This window comes from Rhamphochromis sp. 'chilingali', assembly GCF_963969265.1.
Source record: "Rhamphochromis sp. 'chilingali' genome assembly, chromosome: 6".
NCBI classification, from domain to species: Eukaryota; Metazoa; Chordata; class Actinopteri; order Cichliformes; family Cichlidae; genus Rhamphochromis; species Rhamphochromis sp. 'chilingali'.
In genome coordinates, this window is record NC_137933.1 from 15349418 (window position 1) to 15371990 (window position 22573).

At 39.2% G+C, this 22573-nt stretch overlaps 1 protein-coding gene and 1 long non-coding RNA gene across 8 annotated transcripts; one reads left to right on the top strand and one right to left on the bottom strand.

Annotated features, from left to right (window-relative positions):
- Positions 1 to 895: 895 nt before the first annotated feature.
- LOC308398318 lies at positions 896 to 6081 on the bottom strand. 7 transcript variants are annotated; one of them, XR_013971916.1, is made up of 7 exons: positions 5842 to 6081; positions 5235 to 5403; positions 3751 to 4634; positions 2146 to 2297; positions 1785 to 1893; positions 1558 to 1679; positions 896 to 1415 (listed from the first exon to the last, which is right to left on the bottom strand). It is a non-coding gene; the product is annotated as an uncharacterized lncRNA (long non-coding RNA). The 7 variants fall into 7 exon arrangements; XR_013971917.1 differs by having other exon boundaries at positions 5645 to 6081; XR_013971919.1 differs by having other exon boundaries at positions 3751 to 3968; positions 4453 to 4634; positions 5235 to 6081.
- Positions 6082 to 10897: 4816 nt separating this feature from the next.
- On the top strand, positions 10898 to 21681 carry ace2 (angiotensin I converting enzyme 2; the record flags this gene model as incomplete). Its single annotated transcript, XM_080884792.1, has 18 exons — positions 10898 to 11086; positions 11166 to 11324; positions 11452 to 11545; positions 12176 to 12319; positions 12665 to 12780; positions 12945 to 13050; positions 13810 to 13907; positions 14072 to 14244; positions 16403 to 16629; positions 17320 to 17464; positions 18594 to 18692; positions 18932 to 19054; positions 19205 to 19377; positions 19962 to 20020; positions 20137 to 20234; positions 20316 to 20432; positions 20932 to 21126; positions 21585 to 21681. 18 exons carry the CDS (start codon positions 10898 to 10900, stop codon positions 21679 to 21681), a joined length of 2412 nt encoding a protein of 803 aa, XP_080740918.1.
- Between the last annotated feature and the right edge of the window lie 892 nt (positions 21682 to 22573).

The following is a 22573-nucleotide window of genomic DNA, read 5'->3' on the forward strand; positions in this document are numbered from 1 at the left end:
AGCTAAGACTCTCTAAAGAAACAGCATTGTTGTTGTTCGGCTTTTCATTTCGCCATTTGTTGCTCGGTTTCTGGAGTCTCCTGGTCCTATCAGTATTAGTAGGATGCATCTGCTGTGTCTTCTCGTGGATGCTCACCTACCTTGACTCGTTCCAGCCTGGTATGGATTTCCCAACACTGCGGACAGTGGCCCACGTCAGAGACGTTTAATATTGATTACATATGTCTGAATTGCTAACCCTAACCCTAGCTCAACAGACCACAATGCCCTGGACTGTCAGTATTATTACATGCTGTGAACATAAGTAGCTTTGATCACAGTTTATGTTGTAAAAGAGAAGGAATATTGGAAAGAAAGATCAACATTGTGATATTATTTCTTCCAAACTGACCAGAAACATGCTTGTCAGACTCTCACAGCAAAGGATCAGACTCACTGTGCATGACAGCTCAGGCCAATGATGTCTGTTAGATTGTCAGTTTAGTGTGCTTCTGTACAGTTAGGGTCACAGTCTCTATTTCAGAATAATTAATATGCGGAAAACACCAAAAGTTGATTGTCTTCCAATATTCTAGCATAATTGAAAAACTTTGACTTTGTAAGTACATATTATTAGTCCTAATGCCAGTATGATTCTTCATAACTCCTGCTTTGAAATACTGAACTTTAAAATTTACCTGATGAAAGATCATTTACAGTGGCACTCTGTCAGGATAATTCTGACTGTAAGATCACTGTATTAATCTGAATCCTTCTGAAATGTGCTGTGAATGAATGCTGATGCAACTCACTGTGGGAAAGCTGTTAATAAAATGAATCTGTGACACATGCAACACATTCACAGAGGAAGAGGACACAAAGGGAGGACACCCAGAGGCTGTGTTGAAGTCAGAAATCCAAATCTTTAGTCAAAAAACAGGCGGCGGTAACAAACAGGAAGACAAGCAGTCCATCAAACAGTCTACAGGGTCAAACATACAGAGAATTCAAACAGCAGTTTATTCACTGAATTATCATCAATTGCAAAAGAGAAAAACGACAATTTCTAAGGATTATTTTCTTAAATGCAGTTAGAGTGTGGCTGGTAAAGATGGAAACATACAGAATGTAAACTGTGTGAGTTTGGTGAACTTTGTTAGTAACAAATGAGGTTTTAAAAACAAAAAACAGACAAAACACAGAAAGAGGCTCTCAGTATTCATTAATAATTAGAAAGAAAAATTCTGGTCGTGGATTTTTACAGTCTTAGTTCCGCTCGCTGTCATCATTATAATCATCATGATCAATGGTGAGGTCCTGAGGTGGGTGGGGCTGTCTCTGGTGATGTCACCATGAAGGAACAGCATCTGGCACGTGTTGCTGAAACATCCCAGTACACTGGTGTAGTTTCCTCTCCAGCTGTTTGACATGTGACACTTGAACATTAAGGAGAAGGAGAAGAAACAGTGTTAGGTCAGGTGACCACATGGTTTCTAAAGTAACTGACAGGAAGTAACCAGGCCGTTAGAAATGGATGGCATGTGTTTAGAGTTACTGGAGTTGGGTAACTCTACTTACCAAAAGCAGAAGCACACAGATGAAGGATCAGATGCTGCATGTTGCAGGAACATGCTCATGTGTGGTGATCATTCAGTGCTGTTCCGGCAGGTTAGACAGTCCAAGACTGATATCCTGCCCATCTGAGAGTTTGAAAACACACATGCAAAGATTTATTTTGTATTACAGTCAAAGTTGGATGTTCATTTTTGTCCTTTAAAAATGTTTGTGTATTTGAAAGCACTAACATTTAAGGATGACTTGGATCGTCTCCATTAAAGGGGAGACAAGTGTATCCACTGATCTACGTCACTTAAACTGGATGATGACTCCTCTCTCCCTCACTCAGAAACACTCCTAATATAACCAAGCAAATAAATAATATTGAAGATTTACTTTCATCATTACAAAAACGGCAAAAACATCTCCCTTTGATTCTATTTCTCCATTCCTGCTGAACATCAGGCAACAAATATCTCAATAAATCACAGTAAAATGTAAAGCACATGTTTTCTCTGCTTTGTCTAACCTCTGCAGAGCCTCTGTCAAGAAAAACATAACTGTAAGCATAAAACAAATATACATTTCATAACACGTCACTGGACAAACCTCGGTCAGTTGATTTCCTCTGTGCAGTGCAGACGAACATCAGTCAGCAAGTCAAGGTGGTGAGATGGACTTGTGTCCTTTGTGACTCTGCTGGTTCTTCTGAGGAAACACCACCGTCTCTCCACACTGTCACCATCTGTGAGCACAAACTGCTGCTCTGCCAGCATGTAGGAAATCAGATATCACACACACAGTGGTGAAGAAACATTCAACTTTGGATACTTTAGATCTAAACAGATCAAAGTAGCTCTTAGTTTCAGCAATCAGTGAGCAGACAAACAATGATACCATACTGTTTCTGTATGAATACAATATGGTATTTTCTTTTTTATTATTATTATTATTATTATTATTATTATTATTATTATTATTATTATTATTATTATTATTATTATTATTATTATTATTCTCTTATTGGGACAGCTGTTGAACATAACAGTAGTATGCCTTTTTACACTTTCTTTGCTGTCACATTTTAACTTATAATTGAAAAATAAAGACAGAAAAAGAAAAGAAAAAAAAAAAACAAAAAAAAAACCAAACTAGGGTTAGGAGGCAGCAGGGCAGGTAGGTTTACGTAGTACTCAGGGTTGTAACATCATATACAAAATCACACCTCATATGCTTAACATAGTCTGTCCATTTAGACCATATTCCATAGAAGGTATCCCTCTGAAGTTTAAGAGAAAATGACACTTTTTCCATCGTATAGATCTCTTGTACAGAATGTATCCAGTCTTCTATCGTTGGTGGTTCAGGCTTAAGCTATCTTCTCGTAAGAGGCTTTTTTCCTTGCGGCCAGAAGGATATACAGGAGTCTTCTGTCGTTGGAATTCAGTTTATCCACTGGTACATTGCACAAAAATATGGTTTCAAAAGTTGAAGGAAAAACAAATGAAAAAACATTTTGTAAATGATTTTGGATTAGAGACCAATACTGGCAAATAACTTTACAGTCCCAAAAGATGTGGAAATGGTTAGCTCCGTCTCCCCCACATCTTCAACATTTATCACCAATTCCTCAATATCTTTGTTGAGCAAGGATAATGAAAAATCTCAATGCTTTTCCAGCAAAATTCACACCAAACATTAGACCCAGTGGGAGCCCACTGTATCTTGCATGCGTGAGCCCAACACTTCTCTGTAATTGACAAATTACCCTCCTTTTCCCACTTCGCTTTAATATACAGAGTGCTGTCGTTTTTACACCGCAGGATGCTGTTATGTAATTTAGAAATAATATTACTTTGCGCTTCAGATTTGATTAGTAATAAGAATGCCACAATATGGTATTTTCAATACAGGTGTCAAATTAATTTATTAAAACTAATACAAATACATGTATATTTTTTTTGATAAGTTAGTTTGCTAAATTATAAGAATAAATTTTTATTTTTTTTCCCCATTTAACAATTGCAACTGAAAGAAATTAAATATTGAACAAAAATATATTGTCACATTCTGAGCATGCTGACAGACTTGAAGTTGCTACAGATTTTAAGAAGTGATAATTATAGGGAAGAAACTTCTCTTTTTCATCCGTTTAATCAAACATTTGATGCCTCAGCTGTCTCAGTCCTATAGCGTTCTGCAACTACAACTAACCTGAAGCTTGGATTTGGCTGCAGGTGCCCCTGTACATCCTTCTCAACATGTGGGTACCATTTAATCAGACTTCTTCCTGAGCTTTGCTTCATCACAAGACCAAAGGTGGCATCCCGTGTCACAGTCTTATCATCATCCAGAAGAAACATTTGAAGAAACATCATGGAGAAGAAACATTTACACGCCTCCTGGTTTTGTTTTCTGATCCTGCAAAAAAACTGAGGACAACAAAGCCCAGAGAACACGAGATACACAATATCCAACATTCAGACTCAACAGCCTCCATAAATGAAGAGCACCAGGTTGGTTCAGTTATAGTAGATAATAATGGATTGGATTTATATAGCGCTTTTCAAGGCACCCAAAGCGCTTTACAATGCCACTATTCATTCACTCTCACATTCACACACTGGTGGAGGCAGCTACGGTAGATATAAGCATACTTCACATTACTGGGTATGAATAATAACGAGGAGGCAAACTTTGAAGATGCAGAGCACGATGTCCCATCATCAGACTGTAAAAAAAAAAAAAAACATCCACCAGGCTTCTTTGTTGCCAAAACTGATGATTCTCCTATCAGGGATCAGTAGCGTGTATTAACCTGTGCTATAAGCAGCAGTCACTGAAATATTACTGTTTCCGATAAGAAATCTAGGACATAAAAGCCAGGGTGGGAGGGATCTCTACAAACTGACTTACCTCTGCAAGTGTGAAGCTCAATAAAAATCTGACTCTCCAGTCACAGACAAACAAAAAACTCCAGCTGGGAGATAGAAAACGCTGTCTGGGTCTTGCTGGATGTTGCTGGTCAGAGTCCACACATTAGCAGAGCGCTTCTTGGTCCCACTGACCCATGTGGACAGCGACTGTGGAGAACTGTTCTGGAAAACAGAAAAGAGAATTAAAATAACAAAAAGCCAAACAGGATTTCCACAAAGACTCTCTTGGAATCAGCAATCAAAAAAATCACTGGTTCATATTTCAATTAAATATGAACAGGTTCCTTAAATGTACGCAGTTCAGATCTGATTTAATTTAATTTCCTTCACACAGCACATTTGTCCAGGCTGACAGGTAAACATAGAATTAATCTCAGGTAACATGACTCATAGTAGAGATTCAGTAAGAAAGATTGCTAGCTCTATAGGGAGTGCAGAATTATTAGGCAAGTTGTATTTTTGAGGAATAATTTTATTATTGAACAACAACCATGTTCTCAATGAACCCAAAAAACTCATTAATATCAAAGCTGAATGTTTTTGGAAGTAGTTTTTAGTTTTAGCTATTTTAGGGGGATATCTGTGTCTGCAGGTGACTATTACTGTGCATAATTATTAGGCAACTGAACAAAAAACAAATATATACCCATTTCAATTATTTCTTTTTACCAGTGAAACCAATATAACATCTCCACATTCACAAATATACATTTCTGACATTCAAAAACAAAACAAAAACAAATCAGCGACCAATATAGCCACCTTTCTTTGCAAGGACACTCAAAAGCCTGCCATCCATGGATTCTGTCAGTGTTTTGATCTGTTCACCATCAACATTGCGTGCAGCAGCAACCACAGCCTCCCAGACACTGTTCAGAGAGGTGTACTTGTAGCCGCTAAGACTGGTGGACCTAAATCTTCACCACCACGTCTGTATACATACAAGCAGAAAAAGGGGAGTGGGTGGGTCAGCGCTCAGGGCACAGAACTTAGCTGGCTTCAAACACACCATTCATTTTCCATACAAAAACACAGCCACAGTCACAAATACAAGCTAAAATCCCCGTATACAATAAAAATAGTGTTTGCAACCCGCTAAAAACCCTGCCGGCAGAAATAACTATTCACTATTAAAACAAGACTAAAACATGTTTTCCATATGCTAAAATTACCCTCCCACAGTCCCATAATCCCACAGTCCAGCCACAAATGGGCGAGGACAGGAGAGGAACTTCTCTTCCGGGATGGGGAAACTCGCCAGCAACAGACCAGGGAGGAGGCTCCTATCGCAGACCTGTCTCCTCCGGACAGCGCGTCGCCGCACAGTCCCGCCCCACTCCACACCTGAACACGGCCTCCCTCGTCTCACCGTCAGATGCAGGCAGAAGGGCATCCCTGCCCTGTTGTGCATTGCGGCCATCGCCACCCACTGTTGCCGTTCCTGCCGTTAGGACTGGATCGCCGAACGACTCGGGGCGCCCCACAGTCAGGCAGCAGTTCGTTCCACACACGTGCGGGCTTGCACGCGTTCCTTTTTCTCCTGCTCACCCTTCGTGCGTCGCTTCTTTCTTCTTTTGTCTCTGCGCTCACCATCCCCTTTAACAGGTCAACCTGGCGGCTGATAGGCCACCTTGGGGAACGCCCCCACCTCACAGGTGCCTACAATTGTCTGTTTAGTCCACAGTGGGTTAAAGGAACATGGTACAACATTAACACAAATATAAATATGAGGATAAAACCATGCAGTATAAATATCAATAAACAGACATGCAATATAAATATCACAATAAAATCATGCAAATAAAAACACTATGTACCAACACACAGATTAATTAAACAAAAACACAAATTTCCGCTGTGTGACATACTGTTTTCCCTCCTTGTAAATCTCACATTTGATGATGGACCACAGGTTCTCAATGGGGTTCAGATCAGGTGAACAAGGAGGCCATGTCATTAGTTTTTCTTCTTTTATACCCTTTCTTGCCAGCCACGCTGTGGAGTACTTGGACGCGTGTGATGGAGCATTGTCCTGCATGAAAATCATGTTTTTCTTGAAGGATGCAGACTTCTTCCTGTACCACTGCTTGAAGAAGGTGTCTTCCAGAAACTGGCAGTAGGACTGGGAGTTGAGCTTGACTCCATCCTCAACCCGAAAAGGCCCCACAAGCTCATCTTTGATGATACCAGCCCAAACCAGTACTCCACCTCCACCTTGCTGGCGTCTGAGTCGGACTGGAGCTCTCTGCCCTTTACCAATCCAGCCACGGGCCCATCCATCTGGCCCATCAAGACTCACTCTCATTTCATCAGTCCATAAAACCTTAGAAAAACCAGTCTTGAGATATTTCTTGGCCCAGTCTTGACGTTTCAGCTTGTGTGTCTTGTTCAGTGGTGGTCGTCTTTCAGCCTTTCTTACCTTGGCCATGTCTCTGAGTATTGCACACCTTGTGCTTTTGGGCACTCCAGTGATGTTGCAGCTCTGAAATATGGCCAAACTGGTGGCAAGTGGCATCTTGGCAGCTGCACGCTTGACTTTTCTCAGTTCATGAGCAGTTATTTTGCGCCTTGGTTTTTCCACACGCTTCTTGCGACCCTGTTGACTATTTTGAATGAAACGCTTGATTGTTCGATGATCACGCTTCAGAAGCTTTGCAATTTTGAGACTGCTGCATCCCTCTGCAAGATATCTCACTATTTTTGACTTTTCTGAGCCTGTCAAGTCCTTCTTATGACCCATTTTGCCAAAGGAAAGGAAGTTGCCTAATAATTATGCACACCTGATATAGGGTGTTGATGTCATTAGACCACACCCCTTCTCATTACAGAGATGCACATCACCTAATATGCTTAATTGGTAGTAGGCTTTCGAGCCTATACAGCTTGGAGTAAGACAACATGCATGAAGAGGATGATGTGGACAAAATACTCATTTGCCTAATAATTCTGCACTCCCTGTAATATTATTACCACACAATCCAAGGACACACCAACAGCTCAGATTTGTAGAACTATTTAAACAAATGTCTTCTGAATATTCAATTCATGTTCACAGTGGGAGGGTGGGGGGTGTCGTGGAATTTTTAAAATAAAGTCTGCAACACAGAAAGAGCTGTGATCAAGCTATTTATTACTGCGCCAACACACATCAAACATCACAGTTCAGTCATGTCAGCGCTGCCACAGAAGTTGTGCTCCTGCTCCTTTATGCATTCCAAGGAAGAGGGAGGAAGTTACAAACTGATCCTACCACACTTCACGTGTCTCGCTATGAAACCTAACAGATCAATGGTCATGCTGTTTTGTGCCCTTGGCCTTATCAGCACCTGTAAAAGGAGTTGTTTTCTCAAACTGCTGACGCTGAAGTAAGTTCATTAGAAACTTTCACTGAACAGTCTATAACAGTGTCACAACTAAGCATATGCATAAGCACTTAAATACTTTAAATGAGAATAACAGAAAATTTCTTTTACAGAGGCTAGAGCCTGTCCCAGTAGTCATAGGTAGAGCACACCTGGACAGGTCACCAGTCTGTCAGAGGACTAACACAGAGACAGACATCAGAGTAACAAATCTATTTAAAATTAATGTAAGTTTGCTGCAGCTGTATGTATGAACATGTGTTTCTGTGCTCACAGTCCACCTCTCAGGAACCTGCAGTTCATTTTTAGTCTACTTTAAACAGACCTCACAAAAGGCTGATGTGGCTGGATCAGTAGTCTGATTTAAGTACGATACCTTTGGCCAGGGATTAATCTGGTGCATCGCTTCACTGCAGTCTTACGTATTTTCCCCACACCTGAATAAAAAAATACTGATATATACAAATAACAGCTTCAGCTGATGCAGCCTGACTCAATCCTAGATGTTCAGCACACAGAGACACAGAGGTACCGTTTAGAGTTTAGTGTTAACATGAGTCACTGATCATTTGCAGTATTACAGAGTCTGGCAGTCTTTGCACGATGTCCACGTCACTGTAAGTTTCTAGCTGACTCTCAGGTGTGACAGGTGTGCCAGCAGGAAAGAGTAATAATAACCTGCATCCTGAGGTTTGTCATGCAGGATTTAAGGAGCCAGGCTTTGTTCACACAGGTAGGATTGTATTTTACACTGACCCTGGGTCAGTATAAGTATCATACAGTTTAAACGAAGCACTGAAACTTGCACATATTTATTACAGATGCGCTGAAGCTAATCGAGATATTTGCTGTCAGTCTGTGGCTGCGATTAAACACTTTACTGAAAACTTTATTAACTAGTAAGCGTCGATAAGTGAAGCAGAGGGAGCCTGACCATGCGTCACACATTTGACGAGTTGGGAGTGAGAACGTGTTGGTGTGAGAGTGAACTCACACATCTGCAGTCAGCTAGTTTATCAGTTGAAGTCACTTAACTCTGTCATAAAATTGATAACTCGATCAGATGATATCTGACCATAACAAGTCTTTCTTATGATTTGATTATCACCTGGAATAGGGTAGTTTTACTGTGTCCGAACATAAACCCTATGCACAGTCCGTGGTCTGAATTTTTGTGTCATCACGGAGAAATGCTTTCCTGGAGATATCTAAAATGTTGAGAACTAGCACAAAAAGCATGTTCAAGAACTTTGGCAGGTTTGTCCACATGATGGTTTTGCAGCTACCCGAGAAACAGTTACAGAAATTTACAGGTTTCCACAAGTATTTTTTCCCCGTCATTAAAAAAAGTTCCTGGTTTTAAACATAAATATCGTTTTTTTCTTTGTGTGTGTGTGTGTGTGTGAAAACATTGTCAAAGGGAACTGCAAATCTTTACATCCTGCACAGCATTGGTTTGTAGCTTTATTGTCCCAAATTCCCATTTTGTACTTGCACAGACTGCGTGTCCTAAATAAATAAATAAGGTTTGGTGGCGTAACAATGAAACAAACGGTTCACATCGTCCTGGCTGTGCTTTTTACACGGAACAAAACATTTTTATGTCTAAATTGTTGATAGAATAGATTCCCTCCGAGTGTAGACAGGAGGAAGTACCAATAAAGCCTCCGATTTTTAGGGTTCATGAGGATCTAAATATTTTTTAACCGCGAGACGGAAAGAAGTGCTGAAAGTGCTGTAATGCCGCTAGTTTCCATAGGAGGGCACTGTTGCACCAGTGTTTCAAATTACTGCTAAGGAAGAAACATTTATTTGGAAACTGCCACTTTAATAGCAGAAGTAAATAACAAATGTAACATTCAAAATCAAGCTTTCCTCAGAATAGCCCAAGTCTCAACCAGAAAGTCTTTCGAAAGTCGAATTTGCTGCTGTCGATGCAGTAACAATTCAGACGGCTTTTATCTTGTTATTTTACCGATGTTTTAGTCAATTATTGATTGGTTTGTAGCAGAGAAAGGCAGAAAGTATTAAATAATCTTTGGAGTTAGTAATAAACATAAATATGGCATAAACTTTGTCCTTATGGCTGATTACTTATCTGTATTTAAGACCTAACAGCGCATGACTTGCAATTTTATCTAGTGCTCGGAAATTCGTCACCAACTGATAAAGTGGTTTCAGGCTCATCTAAAGCTACTGTGTTCTGTTTTTCTGCTTTACATGTAAAATTACCTCAGAAAATGATTGCATTTTGGGGTTCTGAGATTAAAAGAGCACATAAAGCAACAAGAATCCCATACGGAAAAGATATATATAAATCTTATAAAGTTTGTATCTCTCTTGTGTTGAACTTGTATGAAAAGCATACAAGAGTGAAAGCAGATATAAGATCCCTTGAAAAATTATATAAATGAAACTTGTATGTTTTGGATACTTCCTACAACAATATATGAAAGTAATGAGAAAGTGGCCACTTTCATGAGTAATTCATATAAGCCTTATATGATTTATATATGAAGCAAGCTAAAGCTGATGCAAGTCTTTTATAAGTTTTTTCTATTTCTTTTCCAAATGGGAAGTAAAATAAACAACATGAACTTAATAAACTTATTAAAGACACAAGAAAAAAGCCAAAAAGGAGAAGTAATAAAGTGAAGTAATAATAAATAATGAAGTAAAACAAAATGAAGTATACAAAATTAAGATAAGACTGATGTCTTGTTCATAACAACAACCTTTTCACTTCCAGCCAAAGTATATAAAACCTTTGAGGAAGTGGCCCCATCAAAACAGCACATTTTGTGCACATGTAACTAATTGTACAGCTTACAAAAGATCTTGATAATTATCAAAGCAAAACTAAGACTTCCCCTCTTGTGAAGACGGCCCACTGATGTTTGCTGCTTCTCTGAAACATTGTATCTGTAAATGAAAACTCAGATACACCCTCCGTTATGGCTCTACTGTCCAAAGGCCAAGGCAGCACAGAAGGTTAATGAAACTGTATAACAGAGTCCTTCCCTCTCAGTGAGAGTTTGTCTGCGTGGAGCTGAAGCAGCCAGCATGTCTCCGAGGATCCTTGTAACGCTCCTGGCCGTGTCCTGTGCTGTTTCTGCTCAGTCAGACGTGGAGAGCCAGGCGAGGGAGTTCCTGGACAGGTTTGACAAGGAGGCGAGTGACCTTATGTACCAGTACTCGCTGGCATCATGGGCCTACAACACCAACATCACACAGGAGAACGCAGACAAAGAGGTCAGCACTTGGAAAACACTTACTTTAAAATGTGGTTATTTTGTTACTGAGTAATAAAACCTGAAGTTATTCTCCACAGGCAGAACAGGGAGCGATCTGGGGCACGTTTTACAACAGAATGTCTGAAGAGTCCCAGAAATACCCCATCGACCAGGTCAACGACCTGGAAATCAAATTACAGCTCATTTCCCTACAAGACAAAGGCTCTGGTGCTTTGTCCGCAGATAAAGCTGCACATGTAAGACTATTTAAATATTAAATTCAACTTTGGCAAATTTTCATTTGGACAAACTGCACAGATATAGTAGTCTTCCACACCAAATGAAACATTTTATCGCTGTGTATTCTTTCATATCTTCCTGTAGCTGAATAAAGTCATGAGTGAGATGAGTACAATCTACAGCACAGCCACAGTGTGTATGCTTGACAACCCGCTTAACTGTCTGACTTTGGAGCCAGGTAAGCTCTCCTTATTAGGACCTGTTGTAGTGAAGTGGCTGCCTGCTGCTGTCAAAGACAGGGAGAGCAGTTTATTCGCTAAGAAGATGAAAATGTGTCTGTTTGGGACAAAAGTTTGTATTTGTTGCAGTAAAGCTACTTTCGTCACAAGGGACCGCAGCAGCGGGCAGCTCCACGTGTGATTAGTAAATGAAATCATCATAAAATAATAAAATAGCACTAATTCATCGCTATCTCCTCACAGTCAGAAGGCTCTGGGTTTGAATGTTGTGGCCTGGTGAGGGCCTTTCTGTTTGCCCTGCACAGCTTTTATCCGGGTTCTTGACTTTCTTCCCGTGATCCAATAGAATTCCCTGTTAGATGCATTTGCGATTTTAAATTTGACGTAGGGGTAAATGTGAGTGTGGATGGTTGTCTGTCTTTTTTAAGCCTGTAATGGACTGCCTACTTGCCCAAGGCGCACACCTGTTCTTGATCAGTGTCAGAATGGATACAGGAACAAACCCAACTTTACTTTTTTTTCTTTTTGTTTAGTTTAGTTTTTTGGGGGGAGAATATGGGCATTTTTCTGTTTTCTCACTTCAGTGTGAGCCTGCCCTGACACCGCTCTGTGTCTTTACTTGTTTACAGGACTGGACGAAATAATGGCCACTAGTCGAAACTATGACGAACGTCTCCATGTGTGGGAGGGCTGGAGGAAAGAAGTAGGAAAGAGGATGAGACCTCTCTACGAAGACTACGTGGATCTGAAGAATGAAGCTGCCAAGCTAAATGGTGAGGAACTAATATGAAAAAATAATGAATAACAGACAAGCTTCATTGCGGTGTGTCCTGATGCAGACTCTAACTTTATCAGGGACCTGTAGAGATATAAACTGATTCTCAGTGAAGATAGTGAGACAAGAGCTGATAGTGTTCAGCGATCATGACCACTCCTCCCCCACTGAGGTCTAATTTTGCTTTGGCAGCATCTCGCTCATGTAACACTAGTAGTGTCATATCTTACATTATGCTTTATAAGTGTGATTACCATCAATGCTAAAAACACCAAAAAATGTAAAAAAGCAATTAATTTGGTGTTTTTTCTCGATCTCTGACACAAACGCTTATTGTGTGCAGGTTTTGAAGACTATGGCGCTTACTGGAGATACAACTATGAGACTCTTGAGGATGACATCATGTACCATTACACAGGCGATGAGTTAATGGAAGATGTCCGTGTAATATACAAACAGGTACGTCCATGTCTGTGTGGCGCATGCTTCACGCTTCAGTGCCTCTGTGTTAAAGACAGTTAGAATGTGCAGTTGGTTATTGACTGTGTGACGTAATTAACATAAATTATTTATAATAATTGTAACAAGAATAATACACTGGGGTTTTTTCCCCCCCCCCACAGATCCTGCCTTTATACAAGGAGCTGCATGCCTATGTGAGAGCCAAGCTTATGGAGGTCTATCCAGGGCATATTGATTCAGATGGATTTCTCCCAGCCCACTTGCTGGGTATGTTTTGTTTCTGGTTTCAAAGCTAATAATGAAACCAAAGACACTGACATTAAATATCCACCTACTACTCTCATAATTACATTTTTTATATGCTTTAATTTTACAGAGTTGGTGTTTTTGGCATAAATTCAGCACAGTTGCGAAACAAATTTGAGAGCGGCATCAGGAGCTTATCATTATCATGAAAGAGTCAAGATTCAAATCTGTTTCGTCATATACAGAAAATTAAGATCTTCACTTCCTGTCCTCTCTGATTATCAGGCTACAAATAACTTTTAAAGAAAACGTTTGAGTGTGTGTGTGGGGGCGGGGTATTACATTTGATTCCCCCTATTATCATTGCTCCCTCATGTCTGCACTTTCTGTAATATTTTCTTATTTGATCCTTGGTTTAAGTGTAGAGTCTTTGTTCATGGGGCTTGTGGGATACCTGACGACAAGAAAAGAGTAATTGACAACATATAACTGTAATCTGTAAACTGTAACAACAAAAATGTTGTTGACAGAGCAGATAGTTCATGCAAGGTCTCATAATTTCAGAACTGAAAGTGTGTCTCCCTCTGCTGTTCATGTATTATCACTACCTCTCTGTGCTACAGAAAAATAATGCCAACACACGTATTATATTGTACATGTGGCTTTTAGCTGGAGATAACTGATCCACCCACATGCATTGTGCACATATAAAAAGCTACAGTCTGCTGTAGAAGGAGAAAATTTATGAAAAAATAATTTTCTTATTTGTTGGTTGTTCAGGTGACATGTGGGGAAGATTCTGGACCAACCTTTATTCTCTAACAGTGCCCTATCCTGACAAACCAGATATCGATGTCAGTCAGTCTATGGTGGACAAGGTATTGCAGAACCTTTTATTTATATAAAAAAAAAAGACAGCCCTGTGACTTGGGGTTATCTGTCCAGGGTGTACCCTGTGTCTTGTCCTATGGTAGATAGAGTGGATGGATGGAAAATAAATATGTATACTCAGAAATTCCCTACCTGTCATCTTAAATTTCAGGGTTGGACCGAGCTTCAGCTTTTCCAAGAAGCTGAGAAGTTCTTCATGTCTGTGGGCCTTTACAAGATGTTTGACAACTTCTGGACTGACTCTATGTTTGTACATCCCGATGATGGACGCAATGTGGTCTGTCACCCCACAGCCTGGGACATGGGAAACAGAAAGGACTTTAGGTAGAGTATACACAGCTACACTACTGTGCAACAGTCTTAAGACACCTGTCATTTCTTTATGAGTTAACCAGTTTTGTATCTACAGACAACTAACAACTTAGCAAAGAACAAAACTTACATTTCTTAAGGCACCTTGTAAAATTGAAACTCAGTGTTAGCAGATCTCACGCAGCGATGAATCCATATGTGAATTTTCTGGTTCAAATCAGTGTCAAAATATAAAGAGGAGATCGGTAGAGAGATACAGTGAGACTCTGATTTTGATCCACAGTGGGATGTGGTATTTGTCTGGTTGGCAACAACAATGATCCCAAACACACTTCGGATAAAGTAAAAGTGTACCGGATCAATCTTTATTGATTGAAAAGCATGCAATGGAACACTATCAGTGATGGGTTGGTCTCCCCAGAGCCCGGACCTTAACATTATTGAAGCAGTGTGAGATCACCTTAGAGAACAGAACAAAAAACAGCCAACATCCAAAGAAGAGCTTTGAATGTCCTCCAAGATGCCTGGAGAACTATTCCTGAAGACTTCACAAAGAAATACAATGCAATACAACTTTATTTATATAGCACATTTAAAACCAAAGGTACACCAAAGTGCTTCACAACAAGGTTAAAACATAAGATGAAAGATAGGCTATAACAGTTATAGCTATGAAAGGCTATAACAGAGTACAAAAAACCCCAAAGGTACAGACAGAGTAAGAAGTAAAACATTAGAGCATGGTTTAGAAGATAAAATTACAGGGTATTCATAAATATAAGGTGGGGGTATTTATGCAGTGGGACATTAGTAGGAAGATAAGTAACATAAGGGTAAAATATAGGGGAAGTGCACCAGCTAACTGAAAATGCTCGGTCAAACAAGTACGTTTTTAACTGAGATTTAAATGCCAAGATTTAAATCTGAGATTTTAGAAGCGCAAATAGCAGCAGGAAGATTGTTCCAGAGGCTCGGGGCTGCCAGGGCAAAAGCATGGTCACCTCTGGTCTTTAGCCGGGATCTAGGCTGCACTAAGAGTAATTGTCCTGATGATCTTAGGGCTCTCCTAGGGGTATATGGACGAAGGAGTTCAGTGAAGTAGCACGGTGCAGTATTGTTTATGATTTTAAAGGTAAGCAACAGAATTTTAAACTCAATTCGGTATTTGACAGGGAGCCAGTGCAGGTCAGCAAAGACTGGAGTGATAGAGGCAAACCTTGTCAGAAGGCTATGAAGAAGGGTGGAGTGGAGACCAAAGTAAAGGGAATTACAGTAGTCTAATCTAGAGGTCACAAAAGCATGGATTTGTTTCTCAAGGTCCTTGTGTGGTATGTAGTGCTTGGCCTTGGAGATTTGACGCAATTGGTAGAAACTAGATTTAACTATAGTGGATACTTGCTTGTCAAACTTAAAGGAGCTGGCAAAGAGAACACCTAAGTTGCTAACAGTGCCAGAAAGAAAGGCGGCAAAGGGTCCTTGACAGAAATGACAGAAAGCTTGTTAAGAGAGTTCAAGCTGTCCTAGGCAAGAGGAAAAAAGGTGTATATACAAGATGTCGACTTTCAAGCTCCTTCGAATTGTACAAACTCTGTGTTTGCCATTTATACTGTATTTCCAAGCCTGCATACTTCAGTTATTTGATGCTCATTGTCTTAGCAAAACTTAGCAAGACATGAAGAACAAGAGGTGGCTCAGAACCTTTGCTTTATCTATCCATCTGTCTATTTATCTAGGTTCGACTTTTGTTAAAGCAAGTTGGCAGCTGGGAATTATGATAGCCATAAAAATAAACCTATTGGAACACTGATGTTGTGATGCTATTTAATCGCTGAATCATCCTTTTCTGCTGATAAAGATAACCAAAGTCTAGGTTGTAAAATATTCATATAATTTCCCCAACACTGCCTAGAATAACGTTTCTCAAAATGCAAAATAAGCAAAATAATTTTATAGTTACTCGTGTGTCAGTTTGGTTTAAAATTACAGGAAAAGAATTTGCGTGTAAAACTGAAGTCCTCTACCTCTTTTTAATTAGTTATTCTGCTTTTAGTGATTGGAGTTCACTTAGTTCACTATTGCTCTCTTACTGGTCGCTGATCACAGTAGTATGAAGTGTCTCTGTCACACAATGTAATTGCTGATATCAGCATTTCTCCCGTGATATCTTCAGGATCAAGATGTGCACCCAGGTTAACATGGACAACTACCTCACAGCACACCATGAAATGGGACACAACCAGTACCAGATGGCTTACCGCAACCTGTCCTACCTTCTGAGGGACGGAGCCAATGAGGGTTTCCACGAGGCTGTTGGAGAAATCATGTCCCTCTCTGCTGCAACACCCAAACACCTACAGAGCCTGAATCTCCTGCCTGCTGACTTTGTTTATGATCAAGGTACAGCCGTTGCGGGCAGCACTGGTGCTTCAAAACATTAAAGCTGCTTTAACCAATAGATTTATAATAACAAGAAACAGGTGAACGAGTAAGCTACAGAGAGCAATCACCTAACTCTGCAGTTTTTGTATGCAGCATTTTAACTTCTTTCAGCTCATTGTTTTAGTTTTCTGTCCCCTCAATTTTACAGGACCATTCAATATATACCCAACATTAGAACTCAGGTAGTCGCAATTGCTGGTGTCTCACTTCTACAGACAACCTCAAAGGACAACCTGAGGAACTGCCGTTTCTGGCATTTGGGCACTGGCTTGATTTTTCTGTCCTGATGCTTGCCCCTTGTTGCATAATAAGCTGTTGGCCAGTAACCAAGTTGTCAACATGAACTTAGATATTATGAACACGTTGACCTTGTTTTTATTGCCTCTGCGTAGCAAAAAAAATAATAATTTATTGCAGATTTAATTTTGCAATGTGTCTGGATTATTAAATGTAGGGTTAAGATAACTTAAGCACTACATGCGATATCAGGATAAGATGACCTGCAGCCTTATGCTAACTGGTATTCAAACTGTCATCGATTTACAGTCTCTGATAAAGAGGCCATAAACATAAAAATAAAGCATTTGTAAAATGTAATTACGTTCTCACTCTGAATCATAAACTGTCTTTGTGTTTAATGCTTTACAGACACAGAGATCAACTTTCTGCTGAAACAGGCACTCACTATTGTGGCCACCCTGCCTTTCACCTACATGCTGGAGGAATGGAGGTGGCAGGTGTTTGCAGGGAACATCACCAAGGATGAATGGATGCAACGCTGGTGGCAGATGAAGTGAGCAGAGTTATGCAATATTTAGTATAAAGTTTACTTCAATGTCATCAGATTACAGTTAGGTTCATACTTTTTTTAAACTATTTTTTTTGCATCTGATTTTAAAATCCCTATAGAGATTTTAAAATCAAACAATATGCAAATGAGGTGCAGAATTTCTTGCACTTAATGCAAACTGTTCATGCAAACTTAGGAATTACAGCCATTTTTAAAAAAAAGAAAGAATTCAATTTCATGAAAAATGAATCCAAAGATTTAGAGTTCATTTGAAGTGTTGAATTTAAATTTGTCTGCTTTTCACTAGAATCTCAATTTGATGTTCAAAGACTTAAAGTAAAGTAGGCCAAATTATGCTGAATAAACCAACATAAACCTGTTAAAAAGAATAGGAGTGACCAAATCAAAGTTATTAAAAAGAATTAATGCACAGGCCAGCTCGATAACACCAAAAGGCTTAAAAGAGCACAGAAGACAACTAAAGGAGATCATGGCAAAAATGTTTCCTCCACAACATCACAACACTCTCAAGAAGGTCATTGTACCATTATGGAAGTCTATAACGTAGATGTGCCTTCTTTACTGGAAATGCAAAGAGTTTACAACAAGGTGCAAACCAGTCACCTAATCTCAACACAACAGAGCCTTCTTTGTAGTTATTAAATGCAATGCAGCAACTGAATATTGATGCAATAAAGACCTGTGAGAACATTTTAAGTGAAGACACGGTTTTTGATTTCCATGGGTTTTAGACTTCAAGCAGCCACCAAGAACAAAGGAGTTTTTAATCCAAGTTTTAATAACAGTCCTTAAATGTAAAAGTTTGCCTCTGCCTTTGTCTCTAACTCCTAAACTGTAAATGCAAAACCGTAGTTAATCCTTCGAATTAAACTCAGCACTTCAACCACATCTTAATTGTTCAAGTTAAAATCCATTGTGGATTGGTTCTGCTGGCAGCTGGGCAAAATTACAACAAAAACACAACAGAAATGTTATTACAAAGCAGGCATAACTGTAGGGAAGTGACTTGAAAACTAGAGAAATAAAAGAAGGTCTTCATTTTGTGCAGTTTAGCAGCTGCTTCACTGCAGGCCTGACAGCTTGTATTATTGATTCTGTGTTGTTTTAATAGGAGAGAGATGGTTGGGGTGATGGAGCCAGTGCCAAGAGATGAGACTTACTGTGACCCACCCGCTCTGTTCCATGTGTCTGGAGACTATTCATTCATCAGGTAACAATCCCAATCTAAAGCTGCATTTTGTGTCAGTAACACTGCAGATTGTGGATTGACTTAATTCTTAAATTATAGCAGTTATGACCATTTGGTGCAGTTCCCAGTTCACTTTAAACTGAACCTGTGTGTGTGTGTGTGTGTGTGTGTGTGTGTGTGTGTGTGTGTGTGTGTGTGTGTGTGTGTGTGTGTGTGTGTGTGTGTGTGTGTGTGTCCATTTGTTACTGCTTTCGATCCAGGTACTTCACACGAACCATCTACCAGTTTCAGTTCCAAAAAGCGCTCTGTGATGCGGCCGGTCACACAGGCGACCTGTCTGCATGTGACATCACTAATTCTATCGAAGCAGGAACCAAGCTAAGGTGCATACAACTTCCCTTTCTTCATTCTTCATTCTTCATTTCTTCAGGATTTCAATTTTGCTCTAGCACATTGTATTACTTTTTTGTTCTTCACATCTAAAAGTGGTGGAATAATTTATCATCATCATCATCCTCATTGTTTTCTTCTAGGAATATGTTAGAACTTGGAAGGTCTAAGTCTTGGACCAGGGCTTTGCAAGCAATATCTGGTGACACAAAGATGGATGCCCAACCTCTGCTGGACTATTTCCATAAACTTTATGAGTGGTTGCAGGCAGATAACAAGAAACACAACAGGGTGGTAGGCTGGAGTGAAGATCCATGTAAGTACAAAAGATACCCAAAATGAAAGTTATTAGCACTAAAATCATCTATCTGGAGTAATAGTATTTAGTGTTTCTTGAGATTGATACCGCTCTTCCTGATGCCACTACTTGATAAAAGACTGGATGTGGGAAGGAAACTCTCTGTAGTCTGTACTTGCACGTGTAAAGTGCATTGAATTATTTGTACACAAACTTTAGAACTGACAGTAATTTACTTGAATCTAGTTGTCATCGTCCAGCATAATACAGCTTTCAAAATGCCGGGTTTTTTTTTTACAATTTGCTTTTTATACTCAAATAAGACAACATTTTAATTAGTGTCACAGTCTTCTGTTCCCAACCATATGTCCTTAATTTATCACCTAACTTCTCACACTTTTCCTGGTCCTGTTAGCCTTTAAGCTTTCATCGATTCTTAAAATCTTAAAATCAAAAGTCAGCTTTTGGGTCCTCACCCCTACAGCTATCTGTTCTTCCTTATTTCTAGACTTTAAGCTAGTTAATGTAATATGCTGGAGCACATTTATCATACAGGTATACATCTTTAAAATGTCTTTAACTGATTGTTGTTCCCATTACAGATCCAGAATATTCAATTAAAGTGAGACTAAGTTTAAATTCTGCAATGGGCGATGATGCTGTGAGTACTAAAAATTGTCATTGAGCTAGAAATTTTGCAGGAATTCTGCACTTATGAAGTTAAATACTGTCTGTTTAACGTCATGCCCATTGTTTTGCTTTTTTTATGTGTTTCAGTACCCCTGGAATGCCAATGAGCTTTACCTGTTCCGGGCCAACATTGCTTATGCCTTGAGGCAGTACTACAGCCAGAAGAACAAGACTCTTCCTTTCACGTCAGTATGAGGTCGATATTTTGTGCTTTAAGCAAAACAAAAAAATTGTTTGGTTTGAGTTTTCTCTGTTTGCACATGCAGAACAACTAATGTCATCACCTATAAGGAGACTCCCAGAATCTCTTTCTACGTTTTCGCCAAAAACCCAAATACACCCACTGAATTCATCCCAAAGAATGAGCTGAAGGAAGCCATCAGGTGAGGATCAAGTGCGTGAGTGGCTAAATACAGAATATCCAAAAGCACTGAGCTCAGCATCCTAAGGTAGCTGCAGTAGCCAAGCTAATTCATTTATTTAAAATCTTTTTAGTTGCAGTTTTTAGCTGGATGGAAATGTTGAACTTCAGTAACATGGCACAAATTGCCATCAAATTGCTCATTTATTCACACATCCATGGTCTTTACAGGATTAGTCGCGGGTGTCTTTGGTGATCATCTGACTTTTCATCCATACTATGGCTCAAACCTTTTTCTTATGAAATGAATTGTAAACTCTTTAAAATATTTTTAAAAATGTCTTGGCACAGCTATAACAACAGCATAAATTTATAACATATTATTTTTTTTATTTTTTATTATAAGAGTTGTAATTTAACTGCCTCCTGCTACACCTGAAATAACCAACCTGGTAGTCATGTCGCCTGTGCCTGTTTATGAGTTGTAAAGCAATAGTAAAGTCATTTAAAATCTATTCCAGGTTAGCTCGAGGCCGGATCAACGACGCCTTCAAGTTAGGTGATAATACTCTGGAGTTTGCCGGTATCCTACCAACACTGGCCTCACCCACTGAGCAACCTGTGCAGGTGTGGCTGGTGGTATTTGGTGTGGTTATGGGCATTGTGGTGGTAGCCGGCGTCTACCTTGTCGTCTCTGGTGTCAAGGAGCGCAGGAAGTGAGTAGACCCAAATATACACTACCGGTTAAAAGTTTTAGAACTGCTCAATTTTTCCAGTTATTTACTGCAATTCAAGTCATTCAAGTCCAATGAATAGCTTGATAACTGAAAAATAATGTACATTTCAGAATTATACAAAAAGGCCTTTTTCAGGGAACATAAAATGGGTTAAAATTTAAAGCTGTTCTGCAAGTCTCAGTTTCAACTGTGAAGAGAAGACTTCGAGCTGCAGGTTTAACAGGATGAGTTGTGTATGTGTGTTTTAATTATATGTAGATATTACAAGTCTGTCTATGCAGTTGTATGTTTTTACCATCAGAGCTTTAGTCTGCCCGTTTTCACAAATGATATCTTGACTTCACATAGACTTGGTGACTAAATGAGTAAAATAAAAATATTCCAATTAAATTAATTATGTGCATAATGTTAAGGAATATTGTTTTCTGTGTTTATAGGAAAAAACCTGGTGTGGAGAACCCCTATGAGTCATCCACTGATGGACAAAACAACAAAGCCTATGATGACAGTGACAATGAGCAAACTGGATTCTGAGTCTACCGCTGTCGTAGTAGATCAGAGGGAAGATCAGTACTTGTGTCCAGTGATCTCATAGCCTTCCCAGAAATGGGAAAGTAAAGCTTTAAAAGTTCTCTTCTTCTTTCATCAGTGCTGCATGGCCTCCAATCAACAATAACAGAACATTAACAGTGCTAAATGTGAAGCATTATGCTGAAGGTTGTTAATTGGCAACAGTGAATAACCCTGTTAATGAACAGTATCCTTAATTGACATTTACATAGTATACTTCCATGTGAGTGTCATTAAAGTGTTATTATACAGTATTTTGTGATACAATAAGTAACAAGTTTAACACACTGCCTTACCTCCCTTTTTGAAACCCTTTTTACTTACCTGTGCAATTATGTATATTTAACTGTTTTGGTAATAATAATAATAATAATAATAATAATAATAATAATAATAATAATAACCGGTTTAAAGTATCATTTTAAAAATAAAGTTCATAATTGAAAAAGTTAGGCAAATTCAAGTCACATTTATGATGATGCCACCTACGTGTCAAAATGCACACTTCAATCACAGCACACATTTCGTTTTAGTCTAGTTTACTGTGTTTTCATATCAAACCTGAGAGATTTCCTAAAGTATCAAATCTTGTCATTATACACCTAGATGCTAAAGAAAAATGATCAAATAAAAACATGAATGTTGCATTAAAAAAATTCTGCTACACAGTTTACCAATGGAACTTTTTTTTACTTGTCAGCTGCGCATGTGTACAAAAAAAGAAGACATTTCTTTCGCAAGCAGTGAGTGACCATTAAGCGAAAAGGAGAGTAGTACATTTGCATGAGTTGATATTATACAATCAAAGCCTAAAGGTGTGATTTCCAGGACGTCTGAGATGTGTTATTAAAAAAGA